The sequence below is a fragment of the Emys orbicularis genome, chromosome 1 (genome assembly GCF_028017835.1).
Source record: "Emys orbicularis isolate rEmyOrb1 chromosome 1, rEmyOrb1.hap1, whole genome shotgun sequence".
Classification (NCBI taxonomy): domain Eukaryota; kingdom Metazoa; phylum Chordata; order Testudines; family Emydidae; genus Emys; species Emys orbicularis.
In genome coordinates this window covers 53933462-53956039 of record NC_088683.1, presented here as the reverse complement: position 1 = coordinate 53956039, position 22578 = coordinate 53933462, and the positions used below count along the sequence as shown (strand labels likewise).

The 22578-nt window shown below is 40.4% G+C and overlaps 1 protein-coding gene and 1 pseudogene across 1 annotated transcript in view; one reads left to right on the top strand and one right to left on the bottom strand.

Annotated features, from left to right (window-relative positions):
• DOCK4 (dedicator of cytokinesis 4) overlaps positions 1 to 22578 on the bottom strand; it is a 306106-nt gene that overhangs the window by 123089 nt on the left and 160439 nt on the right. Inside the window, exons 14-23 of the mRNA XM_065401620.1 lie at positions 18518 to 18642; positions 16108 to 16270; positions 14487 to 14593; positions 12508 to 12664; positions 8604 to 8701; positions 8399 to 8482; positions 8167 to 8267; positions 6233 to 6314; positions 5083 to 5253; positions 3238 to 3430 (exon numbers count right to left, since the gene is read on the bottom strand). Coding sequence (XP_065257692.1) covers positions 3238 to 3430; positions 5083 to 5253; positions 6233 to 6314; positions 8167 to 8267; positions 8399 to 8482; positions 8604 to 8701; positions 12508 to 12664; positions 14487 to 14593; positions 16108 to 16270; positions 18518 to 18642 — 1281 coding nt within the window. The remainder of the gene's footprint in view (positions 1 to 3237; positions 3431 to 5082; positions 5254 to 6232; positions 6315 to 8166; positions 8268 to 8398; positions 8483 to 8603; positions 8702 to 12507; positions 12665 to 14486; positions 14594 to 16107; positions 16271 to 18517; positions 18643 to 22578) is intronic.
• LOC135890033 (large ribosomal subunit protein uL1-like) lies at positions 8737 to 11140 on the top strand (annotated as a pseudogene).

The following is a 22578-nucleotide window of genomic DNA, read 5'->3' as shown; positions in this document are numbered from 1 at the left end:
ACAGGATGACTATGAGCCGTCAATGTGATATGGCCATGAAAAAAGCTAATGCGGTCTTGGGATGCATCAGATGAGGTATTTCCAGTAGAGATAAGGAGGTGTTAGTACCGTTATACAAGGCACTGGTGAGACCTCATCTGGAATACTGTGTGCAGTTCTGGTCTCCCATGTTTAAGGAGGATGAATTCAAACTAGAACAGGTACAGAGAAGGGCTACTAGGATGATCCAAGGAATGGAAAACCTGTCTTATGAAAGGAGACTCAAAGAGCTTGGCTTGTTTAGCCTAACCAAAAGAAGGCTGAGGGGAGATATGATTGCTCTCTATAAATATATCAGAGGGATAAATAACAGGGAGGGAAAGGAATTATTTAAGCTCAGTACCAACGTGGACACAAGAACAAATGGATATAAACTGGCCATCAGGAAGTTTAGACTTGAAATTAGATGAAGGTTTCTAACCATCAGAGGAGTGAAGTTCTGGAACAGCCTTCCAAGGGGAGCAGTGGGGGCAAAAGACATATCTGGCTTCAAGACTACGCTTAATAAGTTTATGGAGGAGATGGTATGATGGGATAGCCTAATTTTGGCAATTAATTGATCTTTGACTATTAGTGGTAAATATGCCCAATGGCCTGTGATGGGATGTTAGATGGAGTGGGATCTGAGTTACTACAGAGAATTCTTTCCTGGGTGTCTGGCTGGTGAATCTTGCCAACATGCTCAGAGTTTAGCTGATCGCCAAATTTGGGGTCGGGAAGGAATTTTCCTCCAGGGCAAATTCGACAGAGGCCCTGGGGTTTTTTTGCCTTCCTCTGCAGTGTGGGGCACGAGTCACTTGCTGGAGAATTCTCTGGAGGATTCTCTGCACCTTGAAGTCTTTAAACCATGGTTTGATGACTTCAATAGCTCAGACATAGGTTAGGGGTTTATTACAGGAGTGGGTGGATGAGATTCTGTGGCATGCATTGTGCAGGAGGTCAGACTAGACGATCATAATGGTTCCTTCTGACCTTAAAGTCTATGACTCTACTTTGAATGGCATATGGCACTAACTCTGGGGTGGGCAAACTACGGCCCATGGGCCGGATCTGGCCCCTCAGGGCTTTGGATCCAGCCCGCGGGATTGCCCCCCATGGTGCCATGGGCCCCACACCCCTCTCAGAAGCGGCCAGCACCACGTGCCTGCGGCCCCCAGGTGGGGGGGGGCAGAGGGCTCCGTGCGTTGCTCTTACCTCCAGGCACTGCCCCCCGCAGCTCCCATTGGCCAGGAAAGGGGAACCACGGCCAATGGGAGCTTCAGGGGAGGTACCTGGAGGCGCGGCAAGGGCACAGCACGCGGAACCCTCCACCCCCCACTCCCCCAGGGGCCGCAGCGCTTCCTGGAGCAGTGCGGAGCCGGAGACTGGGCAGGCATGCAGGGAGCCTGCCCTGGCCCCGGTGCACGGTGCTGCCAGCCCGGAGCCGCTTTAGGTAAGTGGCACTGGGCCGGAGCCCGAACTCTCCTGCACTCCACCCCCCAACAACCTGCCCTAACCCCCCTGCCTGCACCTTGCACTCCTTCTGCACCCCAGCTCCCTGCCTGAGCCCCCTTGTGCACCACGCACCCCTCCTGCACCCCTGCCCTGAGCCCCCTCCTGCACTCCGCACCCCTGCTGCACCCCAACCCCCTTCCCTGGCCCCTTCATACACCCGCACCCCTCCTCTGCCCCAATCCCTTGTCCTGAGCCCCTTCCTGCACACCGCATCCCCTCCCACACCCCAACCCCCTGCCCTGCATACAATTTCCCCACCAAGATGTGGCCCTCGGCCCACAAAGTTTGCCCACCCCTGCACTAACTGCTAATGTTCCTACTCTACCCAGATCATTCTGAAATATTCTGCCACTTATGTTTGTATTGAGCCCGCCCTTCCAATTTTCTTTTATCATTAAATTACTATAAGTGTGGGATTTTCAAAAACACCTATGCATCTTTCATGGGGCTTTTGCTCCTAAATCATTGAGGTGCTTTTGAAAATTCCAATTAACGCTTCTTCCATTTGTTTTGCCTTTCCAAAGTTTGCTGTGTTAAAATTCAATATCCTTGTCATCTCATCTTTGGTTTCACTTTGTACTAATAAACAGAGATAGATTAAAATCACTCTGGCTAGGATGCAGCCAAAAATCCACATACTGTATTCAGTCCTTCCCATGTACATAAAATAATAGGCCCAACTCTCACTTCAGCAGAGCTCTGCTCGGAACAGCCAAAGGGAGAAGAGGGGCAGAGTGTATACTGACAAATGTGTTTTTATTTAAGCCCCTCTGCACTCAGGGACACTGGGGCTGATTTGTCCACGAGTGTAACTTAGAGCAGTCCAATTATGGTTTCCAGGAATAGATAGAGCACAGGAATATTCTGGCCCTACTTGTGATATACTTCTTACACCAAGAGGGTCCCCAAGTAGCCGGATCTGCTAGATTTCTATCTGGTTTGCATTACTGAAGTGGTACAAAGCAGACAAGGAACTATGGGGCTGCTGGAGAATCAGACTCTGGGAGTTGGCCACTTTCACAATGTACAAGAAGAAATTGCAATATGAATGGAGAAGTGGTTGTATGAATGGGGAAGTGGTTGTGTTCCATTCCATAAAGTACTGTTTCCAGTGGTAAGTCTGCTCTTTCTACAAACCTCTTTGATTTTTCTATTACATAGCTACCCTGGTACCACACATATAGGTAGTTACTACAGTTTTATGCTGTCGTGACTCCATTGATCTCAGTGGAGATACAACAGCATAAAACTGGTGTAGGGCAATGGAGGATCATAGGTCCTGAACTTGCAATACTTACAGAGAGAAAACTCCTTTATGGGTGTGTAAGAATTAGACTCCAAGACTTCCCATTAAGGTAAAAAAAGCTTGTAACTTTCACAAAAAGACACATTAGCAGAGCTAAAAATGTAACAAAAACTCCACATGCCTACACCTATCCAGCACTAGCTCATGGTTCAAACAAAACCACAGCTTTGGCCATTACTAGTCTCATGTTTTACAACTGGAATCTTACTAACTATATTGTGTAAAACAGAGACTTTTTTAGTGTAACTGTCTTTGCAAAACAATGCTTTGGGAATTGTAACTTTCAAGAAACATAACTATGAAACCTGTGTTTTTACCCCTGCCTCTGTTGACCTGTGCATGAGAGACGTCATTAAGGCTATTCTGACTGCAGACAGCTCAGGATGTTATCACCTTACCTGGATTAGTGTATAGTTGACTTTCCACTGTTTTACCAATGCACTGCAGTTTAACAGCTTGAAGGGATTCATCCACATGCATGATGGTTGGCAAGCTGCCTAGAGTATCATGCACCAAGTTTGCCACCTCTCGCACATCGAAGAGCTTCAGCAGCTCAGAGTATACAGCTGGGAAGGAGCAGAGAAACACAGCCTAAAGAAGAAGGTTAAAAAATACCAATTAAATACAGTGAAACACACTTGAAATTTTCAGCGTTTACAGAGTGACCAGTGACAAGAGCATCACACACTTTTAGCAGTCACGGAAACCTATTTTCATGTTTCAATTTCAAGTTATAAAATGTGATTCAGATTTGAAACATTCAAATCAATTAGTTAGAATTTAAGAAGAAATATCCTCATGTTACTCAGATTTAAAGCTATATATTTATTTTCTTTTAAAACACGATTCAGCCTATTATTTATGGTTCTTTGTTTTTCTCTCTCATGAACATCCCAACTTTTATCAAATAAAACAACTGGACTTTGACTACAGATAAGTTATCACTTACAGGCTTCACAATAGCCACAAGTAAGAGGAGATTATTCACTCACAAGGACAACAGAAACTGGCAGATGCCACGAATAGGTGACATTGAGGTTCCTCTAGGTAAGGAATATAACCGTCTCTCTCTCATTTTTTCCAGTATTTAAAGAGGTTATTTTGGATGAAAACTGCACTGGAACTATCAGTTAACTTTAGAAATCTAAAAATAGAGCTAGTAGTTCACTGGAGAAAGAAATGGATTTGGAAGATAAACAAGAAATACTGAAGAAAAAGAAAGTTATGATACGTAAAGGTAGTTAGAACCTGGAATGTCTTTCCTTCTACCTTTCTGACTCTAGTTCATTGACATGAAAATCACATTCTACCCAACCCTAATCTCCTTTTAGTATTGGCCCCAGTGTGGATGATGTACACAGCTAGAGGGTTAAAGATACCACTTAGAATGTGGGAAAATCCCAGAGTTGCTCATTTATATGATTCTGCCCAAAATACTTCAGTTAAGCTGCTCATATGAGATCCGATGGAAGAATTTGGCCTAATCATCCCTCTGCTCTTCTGCTACTAATTTTGTCTTTCCCTGAAACATAGTTTTCTGTGCAGCTCAAAGGGATGAACAATCATGGAAAAGCAGATCTTTGGTCAGGAGAATCTGACATGGAGAGGGCTGGGGATGCACTCAAACATTTTCTGAAGATACCTAGGGTCCAATGTTTTTTCCCCAAAGTGAGAGCTCTGTTCATTGTATAAAATTTTGGATTTTTAGAGTTGTTCTCAGTGTGTTTTGACCACTGCCTTTTGCACTGGTCAATTTTAATAGGCCCAGTGTAACTTAAGAATCTGATTACAGCACAATGTGCTCATTAGCAAGATTATTAAATTAAACCTTTAAAAGTGAGAAAACTTCTTGGGGGTTCAAGAGATCAGGTTTCAAGGTGCTTAAACAAGCTGGGCAATGATGCAACACTGAATACCCAAAATCATGTGGAGATGCCATTCGATTTCTGTTTTGCAGTTATGATTTCTTCTAACCACTGGAACAAGTATTAACAGAATACAATCCCTTTCCAATTCAAAACAAACACTCTGGCTAAGGTAACCCTAGTTCTGCTATTCAGAAGTTGGAGGTATGGAAAATTTCCATTCTAAGCCACTACTGGTGCAAGCATTAACTGGAACTATCAATTTACTGCAGACAACATGAATTTGACATTCTATGTAACAAACACACACGCACACACATTTTCCCATTGAATACTGGTAATGATAATAATCAAACCGAGCAAACTCATGATACTTACTTGTGATTGAGATAAAGCGCTAGCCCCTTTGCTCTCTTGGGAAAGGAAAAATCGTATTGACATAAGCAACTCTTGAATACAGCAGCGGAATTCCTCCTCATTTTGTCCACCAGTGGCAAGCGAGAACAACCTCCGAGACTGAACTATATATTTAAAGATATATTCTTGTGCCTACAAATGTCAAAACACAAAGATCCTGAATCATATTGAACTCATTCTTCTTTAAAATTAGTAAACTTAAAACATAGCAAATTTATATAATTCAAACATATTTATAGCATGTGTCAGTATGGAGAACATGCCATTTAAATCTGGAAAGTTTGTAATCTTCTTATTAGCAGCGATCTACTGCCAATCTTTTAATAAGGCCTTTCAACGTTTTTTACTCTTTTTCCTTTAATAAAATCTATACACCAGGGAGCACTTGCTCATCAAGAGGTAGCATTGAGGACTAGGAAATCTAGTTATTTGTTTTCCCATTTAAACAAAAATGCTTTCCTCTTAATGGTAACCAGAGAATGAGGCATCACCAGTGACAAAACAAGCTGACCTTAAGTTGCAAATTGCTGGAGTATATACTAAGTAGATTGATAATATAACACAATGTTCAACTTCAAGTAAGAGGTGAAGCGAGACCTTATGCCAACAGCTGCAAGTGAGGAGGGAAATGGATGACAGAGAGGCAGAGAAAGAGGAACAGAGAGGGTGACTGATGGTAGCTTGGTTTGACTGAAACCAAACCAAAACTCCAGTTTTAACTGAACTGTCTGGGACACAAGGACTGTCTCATTAAATTGCTTTATCTGGTCATTGTAGTCTTCTATTTTATCACAGACATAATTACCACTTGTGTAATCTACATAAGGTTTCTTGAAACCAACCACTATCCGTATTGCAATCAACAAATGAGTCCTCAGTTCCTGAGTTCTACTGGAGTGAACACCATGAATCAACTCTTTTCACAATTAAGAGTTTCCAGAAGGGCGAATAAACTGACTGACTGTACCCAACAGGTGTGTGAGTGCACTGAACAGGTTTTGTAATTCTACCACTCATATATACCATGCATGTGAAATCAATTGATTTAAATTAGTACTGCTATACAAATGCACTGGTCAGGTGTGTTATTGTCTCTGATGATTTCTATTACCTTTAACACTTCATGGATATGCTCTTGTATCTCCATGTCTGTTACTCGATCAACATGCCACTTAAGTACTTTTATAAGATCTCTAGAACATAAAAAGGAAAATGATTACAGTGCAGAAGCGTGGAAAGCGTTATTTAACAAATTTCTTAATATGGACTATAATAATTTAGGATTTGAAATGTGAACAAATAGCTTTCATAAAATAAACACAAAAAAAGTTTTGAAACACAAGGTGTCTTCTTCCAGCAATTACCAACTTGTAAAGGCAGTGTATTGTGCATAATAACAGGGCCAAACTTTCACTCAATTGTAGATATGCTACAAAGTCATCTGATAATACTACATTCAAATTTTTTATTAACTAAGTATAAACACTTAAATAGCTTTGATAAAGATGCAAAAACTAATTTAATGCATAAGAACAAATCAATTTGCATTTAAAATAGTCTCTGCTTCTCCCTGAAGTCATGTGATTTTGGACTGTGATCTCATTAGATCACTAAAACTAAGCAACATTGAACCTGAACAGTACTTAGGCCTTGTCTATACTACGGGGAAGATCGATCTAAGTTACGCAACTTCAGCTACGTGAATAATGTAGCTGAAGTCCACGTACTTAGATCTACTTACCGCGGGGTCCACACTATGCTATGTCAAAGGGAGACATTCTCCCGTCAACTCCCCTTGTGCTTCTCGTTCAGGTGAAGTACAGGAGTCGACGGGAGAGCGCTCTGTGGTCGATTTAGTGGGTCTTCACTAGACCCGCTAAATCAACTGCCGATGCATTGATCGCCGCATGTCGATACCCCAGTAAGTGTAGACAACCCCTTAGATGGTAAGTCAACAATGACTAAGCAGAGTCTGGAAATAAGTGAGGTTCATGATTCAGTATTCAGTACTGTATACTCTGAGGCAGTAGAACACCATGATGGTAGGGGTACTGCATTGCTGGAAGCAGTCTCTCTTGATTTAGATGTATAAGAAATGTCCTCCTAACCATTTACAGTCATTAAAGATCTCATGGTATTTTTCACAATAGTAGGGCTATGAGCCATAGCGTCCTGACCAAATTCCAGTGTGGATACTTGCATTCTGAATACCTAAGAATCTTCAGTTGGATAAAGTACAAAGCCCTGATCCTGCAAAGACTTATGCATGTATTTAAATTTAAAAGTACTGTGGGAAGTTCCATTGAAGTCAGTGGGACTTTTCAGGGCATAAACTTAAACATGTGTGTAAGTTTTTCAGGATCACCACCATGATCTTCACTTCCTGTCCTAAACAGTTATGTAGCCATATAATATCCTCCAGGTGGCTGCGGTTCATCATGAGATGAATAATAGGAATATTAGAATTTACAGTCCAAAAAACCCAGACATCAATTGCCACATTTCAGGTGGGCCTGAATAAAAGGACACCACTGGTGAGATCAGAATTGGAAAAGTTTGGGGAAGAAGTGGGTTTTAAGTTGAGCAGGTTGCGGGGAGCAGAAGGGTGGGAGACGGACAGAATATTTTGCAAAATTTTTCCCAAGATATTTGAAATTTCAAATTTAAAAATTTCAACTGGGTCTAGTTTTAAGCTCTAGCTTGCCATAATGTGGTGGCAAGTTACATAAAGAGGAATGCAATTTATTTAATTTATTTTTACTTGATGTTCAAATCCAAGATCAATATCTGGTTATCATCCATTATGCTCAAGTTAAGGATAGACTATTCTAAGTCTAGTTCTTAATCCAATATTAGAACTGAAGGAAGTCGTTTCTCTGATCATTTAAAATTATTTCAGCTATTATTAGACTTCATTTTGGGAATTAAAATATAGTATCAGAAGAAATTAAGTTCAATACATCTATTAATTGAAGTTTATGGCTGCTCTGCTTAGTACCTATAATTGTCAAAATTCCAAACAGTTACAAAAAGTTAGGACCTTACCTGTATGCAAGTGCACCTGCAAAATGACTTTCAATGTAAGTGTCCATTACTGGCTTAAAATGATGAAACTTGCTGTCCTGCAGCAAATTTATTATGTGAACCTAAAGAAAAAAGGAAAAAGAAAAAATTTAATGCCCTTTTCTCATTTCTTAAAGTGTTAAAATCTTATTTAAAAATTATCAAGTATCTTTATTGTAAGCATGGTTATGCAGAACCATGAAGTACAACTTACCAAAGAATCAAATACTTTTGACCCATATTTTTGGGAATTTTCATCTAAAATGCCAAATAAAGTATCCAGTGTGTCCTGAAGAAACTATAAGTGGAGGAAGAATAACAAGAATTTATTATCAAATGTACTTCTTTGTAAGATGTAAAGAAATTATTTTCCTTACATTAGTTAATTCCAAAGCAAACAAGGAAAGAACAATATATACCTTTACTATTTCTGAACCATCGATTTCTTTTAGTTTTGTGAGGCAGCCTGCAATTTTGTCCGGGTGGGCTCTCCACTTAAGAAGATCAAGCATATCCCCTGCAAAAAACACACTAAAGATTACAGCTGAAAGAATGCCAGCACTTCAGGTTTTAAAATTCTTCAACTGCAACCATATACGAAAACTGAGCTTACATCATCTCATAAGGGAACTGCCTATGGTCTGCAGTAACATGGTCTGGCCAGCTTGTTCACCCACAACTTGCAATTGCTCCATTAATAATTTTGAACACTTGTCAAAGAGATCATTCTTGATTAAGGCCAGCTTCAGGACCCCATTCCAACAACAGAAGTGTTGGAACAATTTGTATAGGGGAGATGCTGAGAGCCATTGAACCAAACTGTAAACCCTGTGTATGATGGAAACCACTTTAAGTCAGAGGGTGCGGCAGGGATCCATGCAGGTGGACCCTTAAGCCCCCTTGTAGAATTCAATGGAACTCTGCATGGGTATAAGGACCAATGCCAGATTGCAGCTCTCTCCTTCTTTCTTCAAGCAAGTATGCACCATATCTTCGATGAAGTGCAACTTTTGGATGGCGCAACTAGCAATGTAACTTGATTCTTGGATCATCAAGTAGTGAGACTGGCTAAAGACATAGCAGGAAAAACGTTTATTTTCACTTTTTTCTGAAAGAACTAGATGGGTGGAGGGTTGATTCTCATTACGAAGGATTTGTTGGGGATAAAATGCAACTCTAAGATGCTCACTTCAAATAAATCATTTAAGGGGAAAAATACAACTAGGGAATAGTTCAAGTATAAATGAAATGAACTGAATACAAGAACAATATGAGGTCTGAGAATCCCAAGTGACAGGGTAAAGAGACAATCACTTTCACATGTCAAGAGAAACCAGAAAATGAAACAGTTCTCAACAGAGAAATGAGAATATAACAAACCCTTCAGGAAAATGGAGGTTTGAATGGGGAAAAAATCAATGGTGGTGAAAAAAATTGCACTCAAGAGGAGCGAAAAACACACATTTCAGAGGCCTACTCTTTAAACATGAGCTGATTTGTTAGGTTAAAAAAATAAACCCTTTGGCACTACGGCAATGGTTTTGATCTAACTTCTTGAGTTTTTAAAAAAAAAGGGTTACGATCATCTTTATAAGGAAAGCATTTGGGATTAAATTTCTATCCTTCTCCCATAAATCCTAAAGTTTTCATGTGAGGGAAAGTCATGTGGCCTACTATTCTCCAAAATGGAATATGAAATTCCCATATATAGTATGTATAATATTCTGAAAAGTTCAGTTCTGGGAATTCCAGAATCCCCCAAGTGCAGTCACTCCTGTTTTCTTATTAATTATCATCAGATATTGAATGGTGTTTGTTGGAATGTGGATAGATTAATTTTAAGTACAGGTCCATCACTTGAAATACACACGCTAATATCGCATGTCCTTTCACTGTGGAACAGCTGCTTCTTTGTGCTCATTTCAATTGGTAGTAAGCATCAGTACTGAATGCAGGCCAACTGGCTAAAATGTCCTCACTTCCTATTTACAGACAGGGTAGATACCCTTTGTGTCTAGGCACATCTGGGTCTCTCATAACTTTGAAAAAGGAACAAACAAACAGACCTACTTAGTAAAATTTGTACTAGTTAATTTGATACAGGTGTTTGCTGGATAAAAGTAAATCTATGTATAATTTAAATTTTGTTAACTATTTTTAATAAACATGCAGAATCCCAACAGAGTGAATGCTCACATGACCAAACATCCAGGTCCTTTGCATTCATTTCCTAAGCATGCAATGTTCTGCCATTTTTTTGTTTATTCAGAATGAGGGGCTGGAAACTCACCAACACGAACCTCCCCAAAGAAGATACTTTGGAGAGAGAAGCTTTACAACAACACCCTCCACAAAGCATTGAGGGAGGTCCTGTAAAGGGACTCAAGTGAACCACATAAGTTCTTGGAAACTGTAGATTTGCAGATCAATCTAAAAAACTGTGACCCACAGAAGGATAAGTGTTTCTCTGGCAAAGTCAGGCCTAAGTCCACTCCATGTCCTAAATTCTCAGTCTGCGTGCTGGGAGACCAGCAACATTGTGATGAGGCCAAAGCAGTCAACATACCTCACACAAACACAGAGGCTCTGAAGAAACTCAACAAGAAAAAGAAGCTAGTGAAAAAGCTGGCTAAAAAAATACAATGCCTTCCTGGCTTCAGAGTCACTGATCTAACAGATTCCTTGTATCCTAGGTCCAGGTCTGTACAAAACTGGACTCTCTCCTCATTCACATTGAGAACATGGTGGCCAAGGTCAATGAAGTTGTGTCTACTATCAAATTTCAAATGAAAAAGGTCCTCTGTCTGGCTGTGGCTATCCGACATGTGAAAACGACTGAGGACTAGCTAGTCTACAACATTCAATGGTCATTGACTTCCTGGTGTTCCTGCTGAACAACAACTGGCAGAACAGGCACCATGGGGAAACCACAGCACCTCTCCTAAACTGGCAGTAATAAATGGTTTCAGAGCACTCAAAACAAAAACTAACAACAATGAAACGAAAACACCAAAAAACAAAAACAAAACAAAAAACAAAAACAAAAGAGGATATCAAAGAACTGTCCCAAGTGTACATAAAGAATATTTATGAGAAAAAAAGATCTGGTTGTTTGTGAGTAGTTTCTGTGACAAAGTCAGGCTGGATGGCTGTAAGAGTGTGCTAGAAGGCAGATACATTAGCCCCAGAATGTTAAAAGTCCTCTTCCCTACTAACTGAGGAGTTACCTCAGGTCAATGAGGGACACCTGATTCCAAGTAAGGGCTGCCTGAGGCCTTTAAAAACCCCTCCTCTGGTGAGAGAAAGGAGGAAGAGAGAGAGAAGCTGCTGCCAGGCTAGTGGCAGTAGGGAAATAAGCCTCTCCAGGGTGAGAGGCTGTGCTCCTTCCCATAGGGGAAAGAGCCAAACTTGAGTGCCTGCCAGGGGAAGGACTGACACCCCAGAGCAACCAACAGGACGACACCCTGCACCAGTGAGGAGGCAGTGAAAGGTACCAATCCTGGGTTTTGTTTGTTTGTTTATGAGACTGTTTCCTTTTTGTTTGGTGGAGGATCACCCCTTAGGACAACCCTTAGGCATACCCTGAAAATATGACCAAGGGAGCACCGAAGGGGGAAGGCAACCCCTGCCTGAATGGGGCTGATTACCCCAGGCCCACCATCGCCAGAGGGGGGAAGTGCTAAGTGTGGCGAGACGAAGGAGGTGCCCTGCCACACTTCCTTGCTGTTATGAATCATACTATTAGGCATAAGGGAACCAAGCCTAGAATCTTACGTGGTATACTGGAAAAACTCAAAACATAAATCTGCCTGTATGCTTCATCATAGATTATATATTCACAACACTATCAGGAATATAAGGTTATTTTCATTAATCATAACTTGCTAAATGATCATTGACTTAAAAGGGGGGAATGCAATGTCATATCAGAAAAGCAATAACCATCTAATTAAATGAAAACTGCTTTACTCTGAAGCCTATAATAAACATTTTTAAAATAACTATCAAACAAACAGATTAAGAGATTTTTCAAAGCAGCTGGGTTCTGATGACTGATTCTAAAAATAACGTATGTGATTCCAATATTATGTTAATTTAAAAGCATCCTTGAACTGCATAAAGTCAGTGGTTCACCATGTACCATTTGTTTCCATCTGGTCATCAAAATTAAGGAAAAATACTGGTTTTTAAAACCTCAAAACAGAGCATCAGCTATCTTTTATGTCACAACACGAGTGCTTTAGTGCCCATTTGGTGTTGAAAAAACCACCCATCAAATTCACTTGAGTTCATCATGTTTAAATAATCAACATATCATCCTACCATTTTGCGTGAGTTTAGTGGAGCAGAGAAAAGACGTAATCCAGAAAGACTCTTTAGTGGTTTTTATTGCTTGGTGGTTATTCCCTAGGAGAATTCCCTTTGAAAAGGGGAGTTTGAGGTAGCGACTAGAATCCTGAAGGTTTGTGTTTTCTTCACACTGTGAAAACAACCAAGTTAAAATCATTGCAATGAATAAAAACAAAGGATTCATTTTGTTCAAACGGTGGTAGCTCTGTTGAAGTCAATGGAGCTATGACAATTTTCACCAGTGGGGGCTCTCACCCAAACTGCATTGCAACAAGCCAAATCTGTTAGAAACAGTATGTTTTTTGTTTCAAAACATTTACATGTAAAACATTGCATTGTCTTTGTTGCTGACTGCTTTATTTTACATAGATAGCCTACAATCTTTAATCAAGCACCTCTCAAAACACACAACTTAAAATAATGCACGTACAAATCATTGAATAAATTATGAAGCAAGCAGACATCTCTTAAAGATGTTTAAACATTTATAAGAACAGCACAAATGTCCAAAGATTAGATTTGCATTATAAACGCACAGAGAAACAGCAGAAAAACTGAGCACCTGATGTTTTAAACCACCCTATTTCAAAAATATACTTAAATATCTAGTATGTTATCGGTACTAGAGTCTAACACAACAAAACGTTTTTTCAAGTCTTATTAATTCTTTGTCTTCTCTCCAGCAGAGTCTGTCTCTGGCCTTCTCAGCCACTGACTGGCTCCAGAGCAGATTCAGCTATTGACAAGATGAGTCTGCCTGTTGCATAATTTAAAATGACTAGCGTTTTCAAATAGCAAAGTTAGAAATAATTTTAAGCTTGCATCTCAGCATAACAAGAATGTTTGCCTATACAAGAGCTTTCATGGGTAGCTCTCGTTATAGATGGGAAAATCCTCATTTGATCTGTGGGTTTAGATAGTACCCAAACATCTGGTGTAAAACACTAATCATTCTGCACAGTTTTTTGACTAGAGCAGCACCTACACATTGCAAGTTGTTTTATTTATTAGGTGTATATCAAATTCCATCTCAACACAGATAGAGCTTCTTGCATGCACATTTGAATGAATTTTTTTTAACAGACCTCACACAGCAGATCTGCTGCAGAATAGCTGGCCCTGGGAGGGGTCAACCTGGTCAAATATATTCCAAGAGTGGCTATCATTTTTACATTGTGAAAATTTTTAGCTTTATTAGGGTTACCATATGTCTGGATTTTCCCGGACATGTCCGGCTTTTTGGTCCTCAAATCCCCGTCTGGGAGGAATTTCCAAAAAGCCGAACATGTCCGGGAAAATAGGGAGGCATGGTAAGGGGACCACGAGTGCAAGTGGCTGCAGCAAAGCCAAAACTAACAACTCCCCCGATCTGCCGGGGCATGGAGGCGGCGGCGGCATCCGAGCACGCAGCTGCCTCCTCCCCAGGCTCCAACTTTCCCAGCTCCCGACGCTCTCCACCGCGGCGGGGGCCGAAGCAACTTCCCCAGCGCAGCAGCAGCCGGAGCCCGGGGGGCGGGAGGGAGGAGGGGGAATGCAGGGTGCTCAGGGGAGGGGGCGGAGTTGGGGTGGGGACTTTGGGGAAGGGGTTGGAATGGGGGTGGGGAAGGGGCGGAGTTGGGGCGGGGCCGGGGGCCCCGTGGAGTGTCCTCTTTTTTCACTGTTTAAATATGGCAACCCTAGGTTTATGGAATTCTTTATGCAACTGAGGTTTTATTTAAATCTACATTCTGAGGTACTGTGACTTTACAGTACGTGCTGTATTGAAATACATAACTAGGTTGAACTGCAATTATAAACAGAGAACATAAGCTCCTCAGAATGTTGAGAGGACATTTTAACAATAAGACCATCATTCATTTGCTAACAGTTCAGTCTTCCCTTGTTTAACGCCTCTGGGCATTTGGAGTACTTTTCAGAGGAATCATCACAGAATGATTTCTGACTGAAATTACCTTGTGCACAATGAGTTCATGAGTGCCATCTGGCAATGTCCTCCCATTTTCCTGCATCAGGGGCACGAAAGAAAAGCCAAACAACTTCTTCTCGCCCTTTTCTTTTGCTGAAAACATATATAAATAAAAACACTCACATTCTGGACTTAGATTTATAATGTATGTCATAGCGTTTTTCTTTACTGCACTGTTAGCTTGAGGTATAACCTGAGTTTTGCCCCACCCCAACTCCTGTCCACACACAAAAATCTCTAGCTTGAGTTAAATGGTTCTTTAAACTCCAGCTAGCTGGCCAGTCAGGATTAAGGGGGACGGGGTGTTGAGGATTGAGTGCTGCTGACACTCTGCTAATAGTGCTATAGGGATGCAGCAGCTCCAGTTAGGACAACTCATCAACTGCTAATCCAATCACTCTGTGTAGCTTCTGTGTTGTTTCCCAGTATGGTTGTTCTCACTTGAGCTAGGCTAGTCCCAGTGGAGTAACTTGAGTGCATTTATGCTAACCGTTGCAGGGAAGAAAAGCCCTTAGCCAAAGCAACTGAAAATAATCCAACATGTGAATGTGTATTTGGCATCCATTTACATCTAGTTAGCACCAGCACACCTTATGTCTCTTTTCATGTTTGTTTATGAAGTAAATCCCCTTCCTAAGGTTATGAGTGCGTTGTTTTTCTGTGAATTGATGCCAAATTCCCAAAAGTTACTAAGGGCTAATCTACACTGGCAACGCTAAAGCGCTGCCGTGGGAGCGCTTTAACGTGCCGTGTGTGGTCGCGTGGGGCTCTAAAAAACCCACCTCAATGAGGGGCGCAGCTCCCAGCGCTGGTGCACTATCTATACTGGTGCTTTACAGCGTTGAAACTTGCTGCCCTCAAAGGGGTGTTTTTTCACACCCCTGAGCGAGAAAGTTGCAGTGCTGTAAATTGCCAGTGTAGACAAGCCCTTAGATACCTCAAAGAGGATTTCCTTGCAATATCCATTTATGGTTTCCTTTGAGGACATGTGATGAACTTGTAATTTCTTTGATGCAATGTATTTACTGCAGATGGGCCCAATTCAAAACCTTGGACCCAACATCCTAAAGTTCAAGGGAAGCTGAGATCCACACCTGAGCTTTGCAGCTCAAAGTATTTGCAACTGTGCGTATGCCTTGTGTTTTAGCCCCGGTGAGTGTTTTTTTTTTTTTTTTTTTTATTACTAATGTTACATCAAAACCAGAAAGTCAGAAAATGTCCACTTCCAATAACAACATTATCCTGGCTACACTACACATATATGCAATACTTTCTGTTACTGGGTTAGACTGCTACATGTGTAAGTGAACAGATATCACTGTGCAATTAGCCAAGTTAATTCTGGGATTGGATTTTGTATTTCCTGAATTTGTGTTCAAATTTGCACCCTTCATGTTGCATTTTCCCATTTAATAAAATTAGGTCAGTTTCTCAAGGTATTAAATTTTTTTTCCTATTTCACCAAAGCAGAAGGCAAAACCTGAAAAGCTCCATCATGAAACTTTATAGGTAAAGAATATTTACCTGCTGTTTAGATGTTATGAAATTCAATACGCTTAATGCAACTGTAACACAAAGCACTGCAATAAATCATGAACAACGCTTACTAGAACAATGCCGAAATTCAAAGCGGATGTGTGCTCCCCTGAATTTATCCACAGGAATAGGAAGTTTCAGCAGCTCAGCCCATCTGGGACTGTTGTTGTGATAAAGCACAAAGGAATGGAACTTGCTAGCTGGCGGCTCTCCAGAGCCAAAGGAGATAAAATCCTAATGAAGAAAACAACGAAAACAACTGGGTTAAAGGTTTAAAGATGGATTAACTATAAAGTGATGTGAGATCAGCCCTCAAATTGGTGTTCTCCAGGCTCCAAGATCTTTGGGATAATCTAAAATAAACTTGTTCTCTCTTGTAATAGTGTGCCCCCGCATGCGTGGGGAATGCAATTGTGTATTCTCTGAAGGTGGTTAAGCACACAATTTAGATTGCCTTGTGGTCTATGGATTCCTCTCTGTAGGGTAGCAGGTGGGCAGGCTGATTTGTATTGTTTCAGTCTCTGGGCTGTCTGCCCACTTCCTATAGGTAATATAAATTACCATCAGTAAGCTGGAACACACTCTTCATCCTTTGCACCCATGACCCTATGACTTTTTTATACGTAATATGGGCCATTTGTTTTGGAAGTTTCTTCACTTTGAAGTTTCGGGTTATCTATCATTACATGTAGGACATAAGTGGTGCTTGCTAGCATGCTAAGGGCAAGAGCTGGCCTTCAAATCTGGAGAAGGGAAGGAATATTTGCCCCATTCTTGTGTGACAAGATAATGGTGATTTTGGATTTCCTCTAGAGCAGCTAGCAGGTACCATAGCTGAGGGCTCTGCAAATGTCTGAGCTTCACCTAGTATTATTACATGAGGGTGAGGTTTAGCTTTATTCGTTTTGTCCCAACTTTACAACTGGCAAGAGTCCATTCTGATTTGGTGCATTAGCAGGGTCACACCTCACAATAAATCTGACTATAGGTGGAAGTGGGTGGGAGGATATGCACTGATGTGGTATGAGTGTGTAAATGGGAGCCAGATTTAATACTGTACAGAGATTTATCACATTCCATGTGTGGCCTCCCGTTCTCCTCTCAGGACTTTGGTCTGTTTGGTCAAACATTAAAGTGACTCAACACATGTAGAACTGACAGGCTACGATTTAAATGGAACAGGACAAAACAGGACGGATAACGATTGGGAGTCTTGATTGATAATGGAAGTGCTCAATAAAAGCTGCAGGCTGAGGCATTGCCATCTCTGCCTTGTGTCTTAATCCAAGTCCTACTGGGAGCAATAAAGACACTATCAGACTGCATTTTGTATTCATCACAAAAAAAGGTAATTTTCAAAGAAATGTACCTGGAATTGTAAGTGAAAATATTGGGAAGTCAAGGACACTTGTGTACATATGAATGTTTTAGACAGGTGGTACTTAAGGTTCCATTCGAGTAAAGAACTTAGGCAAAAGCTCAACTTTAAGCATATAAGCATTTCCACTTAACTGAAATAGTCATATGCTTAAAATATAAGCACATGGTGCTCTGCTAGATCTGTGCCTATGCTACAAATTCAGGAAAGTATTTAAACACATGCTTCATTATAAGCATGTGCAGAAGGCCTATTGACTGAAATGGGAATTAAGCATGCACTTTAAATATCCACTTAAATACTTTCCTGAAGAGGGATACTTTCCTGTATTTGCACTTTGGAGTGTAAAATCAATTGTGCCTTAAAGAGAGTGTAGAAATAAGTGGGTGGGTCTGGGAATAGCCCATTTATTTAAATAGGCAAGTCTATTTTCAATATAATTAAGTGCATTAACTATTCTCTTAAATTAACGGGTTAATTTCCACATTGTAATAATTATGAATTAATTAAAATAACTTCATTTGCTAATCTTTGTTGCCTTTTCTCTTAACATCAAATAACTGAGGGATATATTTGAATGTGAACATATTTATTAGAGGTTTTCATTTTTATTTTTAAAAACCTTCCTCAATATTAAAGTATTGCAACATTAAAAGTTAGCTACCACAAAAATATCCAGAAAACCTATGACCAAACAAACAACAAAAATATACACAAAAATGGAAGACAGTGTAAGTAGTTTGCAAAAACATATTAGCTATCACTGATTGACTAAACTACAGTAGTTGGGATAGCAAGTAGCTTATTCTAAGGAGAGAGAATTCCGAATTTAATTTATATCTCACAGTACAAGTGAAAATATTTGCTCTAAGGCCAGTTATTACATATCTTTTGCTAATATGCAGTTTAGCAATATGGTCTGTTAATAGGACATTCAGGTAAAGGTTAATATGACAAATCATAATATCTGTCAGGAAATAAAAAAGGATTTTGAGAAAAAAACATTGTTAGTTTAAATTTACAATAATTGCTCAGCATCAACACTAAACACAAGCCTTCACTCTCTCTATTATTGTTCTTCACATTTAGTGTCAAAGTAGTACCTTTAAAACTTGGCCACCACTGTCCACAATGTGCATCATCACTTCCACGTTTCTGGCCACACTTTTTCCTCCTTTTTCAAATTCTCCTCTTTCTATAGTGATGTATAAATCATTCCTCATTTCGCCTATAGAAAGGAAACATAAAACCCAACAGTATAAGGGGCAATGCAAACTACATCAATACAGCCTGAATTTTGCAGGAAGGAAGTAGAGAGGCAAATTCCATATGAGAATGCTAAATCCCTTTTAAGTGTATGTTTCAAAGTAAAAGCCAGTCTGGCTTTGGCTCTCTCTAGGGATGAGATTAATTAGAGCTGTTTAGGAGCAAAAGGACAGAACTCCCAGTGAAACTGTGTCAACAATGAAGGGCCACAACCGTGACTTTAGGAACTTCCTCTTCACATCTCACCTCTAGGTTCGGTAGAAGTCAAATTGAGGCTACACCCCTACAGCAAGTGGAGGCCAAACTGTAGAATAAAGTTAGATATGTTCCATAATTTAAATATCTCCCCTCAAGTAGTACAGTAAATTGTCTATCGGGGTTTAGTGAACATCAGGCACAATACTTTTGTGGGTCAGTTTATTTAAAGTTTACTCTACTCTGGCCAGTTCACCACAACTGGTAGATCATCCAAAAAGAGGTTGTTCTATAAGAAAAATAAGAGCTCTCACTGTGGTGACATGAAACATATAGAAACTAACGGACAGAGATAATACATCAAGACCTGAAAGATGTACAGCACTGATTGTAAGGTAACTTGCTAGATACCGCATCAATGTAGCTACCTTCAGCAAAACCAGATTTGCAGATGAAGGTTACAAAAAGGAATTAGGAGGTGGCTATACCTTCTTTTGGAAAGGGAAAACAACAGAGGAAAACAGAATTTATGGCATTAGTTTTGCCATTAAAAACAGTTTCCTGAAATCAGTGAAAGACTTATCTAGGGGCAAAAATGAACACCTAATGACTCTATGAATTCCCTTAGAAATTCAAGCTTTGTGATTCTTATCGATGCTTATGTTCCAACCATGAAGAGTACGGAAGAACTAAAAGAATAGTTCTATTCTGATTTGGATGACAATCAAATCTACACCCAGTGAAGACAAACTCATACCTTAGGGAGACTTTACTTCCAGAGCTGGAAAAGACAGTGCGGACTTCAACTGGTCTAATAAAGAATTATGGTATCAGCAACTGTCTCCTCCTACTCAAGAAGTGTGCTGAACATGAGCTCGTTATTATCAACACAATCTTTAGGCAAGCCGACAAATATAAAACTTCATGGATGCATCTGAGATCAAAGCACTAGCACCTGATTGACTACGTCATTATACAGCAAAGAGACATTAGGGACATCAAGATTAGCAAACTGTTGGACTGATCACAGGATGACCAGAGCCATTTTCATTTTACATGTGGTATTCCACTCAATGTCAGTGCCGAACAGATCAAACTAAAATTGAACATAGCAAACTTGAAATGTCCATTTCATCAAGAAAAACTGAGGGAAAACAGAGGAAAAAAATTGATAGCATTACATCACCCAAAAAACACTCTCAAAAAGAGGTATATACTGAAATCAGCCACCCTCCAAGCAACAGAAGAAACTCTAGGCAAAAATCAAAGATGGCACCAGGATTGTTTTGATGAAAATTATGATGAAATCAAAAAGATCCTCAAGGAAAAAAAATGATGCATTTATGGCTTGGCAAAACGATAAAGAATCAACATCAAAACAAAGATAAATTCAAGTACCTGCAAGCCAAGGCTCAAAAACGGCTTTGTGTTCTACAGGATAACTGGTGGGAAAAGAAAGCCGAAGAAATACAGCATTATGCCAATAGTAACAACACAAAGTTGTTTTAACTCGCTGAAGGCCATTTATGGCCCATTGAAATCAGGTCCAGCTCCACTAAAGAGTTCAGATGGATCTACCTTAATCAAGGACAAGACAGACAACTCCAAAAGATGTGTGCCACTTTACTGAGTTACTCAACCTTCCCTCTACTGTCAACTCATAGTTGCCAGAGGAACTAACACAGCACCCCATACATGAAGAAATTGTGAAGCTACCTCCCGCTGAAGAAGTGCAAAAAAGCTGTGAACAAATGAAGACAGGTAAATCACCAGGGAAAGACAGACCAGCAGTTGAAATAATTAAACTTGAAGGTCTCCAAACTGTCAACTATCTATATGAAATTATTAAGGATATTTGGGAAACTGAGAAAATTCCTCAGGATTTCAAAAGATGCAATCATAATTATACTATACAAAAATAAAGGCAATAAATCTGATTGTGGCAACTATCAGGTTATCTACCCTGCTATCAGGGCTCTACTATCAGGGCTTCCCTGCTATCGAGGCTCCTCCTTGGCTTTACTGTTACCAGCAAAGTAGATCTTGACGTTGAGCTCACTAGTAGAATTGGCAAAGTAGCCAGGAACTTTGGTCTTTTCCAAGACAGAACCTGGAACAGTAACAAATTGTCAACTAAAGTAAAAATCTATATTTATGAGACATGCGTCTTATGCACTCTTCTACGTAGCTCAGAAACATGGATGACTTATGCCAAACATACCAAAAGACTAAACAGTTTTCATATCAGATGCTTGTGAAAAATTCTTCTAATAAGATAGCAAGACAGGGTGATAAATGTGGAAGTGTTAAATCGTGCTGGTACGTCATTCATAGGAATGTTGATGCAGTAAGAAAAGACTCAGGTGGCTTGGACACGTCAAGCAAATGCCAGATTACAGGATCCTGAAGATTGTGCTATACTCTGAAGTTCGCAAAGAGTCTAGAAAGAGAGGCAGACCGCTGCGCAGATTTCAGGATGCTTGCAAAGATGATTTAGTATCCTTTGGAACCTCTGTGGATGATTGGGAAAGGAGTGCAGAACACAGCACTGGTTGGCGGAGTCAGCTTGTAGATGGAGCAAGGCATTGTGAGGCGGACTGGATCATGCTTTGTCATGACCAGCATCAGAGGAGGAAAGAATCTGCTGCTCGGACTCAGAGCATTGCAGTGCATGGGTGTGCCCTACCTGTGGATGGGACTGTAACTGATGCATCAGACTCAGAAGCGAAAGAACTCATCAGCATGTACACCATGCTCTGTAAAGATAGCGTGCGCCATTCTTCTGTCAACAGGGTGGTAAGATCCTTGCTTGTACTTTGCTGCATTGGCTTGTTGAAACAGTATCAGAGAAACTTCTATCAGAGACCCAATGTAAATTTAGATCAGGTCCAAGCACCACACTTTTTTTTTTGAGAGAGAGACCGATTCAGTAAAATTGCATTGAACGAAACAAAGGCTGTCTTCATTAATCTAAAAAAAGCATTCAACACTGTCAGCACAAATGGTCTCTGGAAAATTCTAGAGATATTTGACTGACCCACCAAATATGCTAATATCCTATGTCAATTCCACAAAGACACAACTGATCAAGTACTCTCAGATGGTGGTCTTGCTAAACCATCCCCCATATCTAAACAGTTTGCACTCCCCATCAGCCTGGGGAAAAAATGAACTCTTCCAAGCAGCCACTACCACTGCTCCAAATATCACCATTGATGGTACAAAACTATAGAATGGCTTGGCAGTATCATCTAACGTTATAGTTCCCTGTATCAAGAAATGTCAAACAGAAAGCTAGGCTTTCAGAAAACTTTGGCACAAGATACTCAACCAGCATACCATCAGTCTTAGCAAAACTGATCCTGTACAATGCAGCAGTGATATGGGTGTGAAACTTGGAGAGTTTACCACAGAAACATCAAGCAACTTGAAAAATTTCACATGCACTGTCTTTACTGAAGGTTTGCTGGCAAGACAAAGTGTCAAAAATTCACATCCTTGCAAGAGCTAAACAATAAGTACTGAGGCAGTCATTTACTGAAGCTCAGCTTATATGGACAGTATGACGGGGTCCCCATGGTGCCCTGGACAGTGGGACCACTAAGTCCTCTGTCCCACCACCCTGGGGTATATCCCTCTCACGCTGTGATGCTGTGTCAAGCCACAAACGCTGACAGGCACTGCACTTACACAGACATCCACA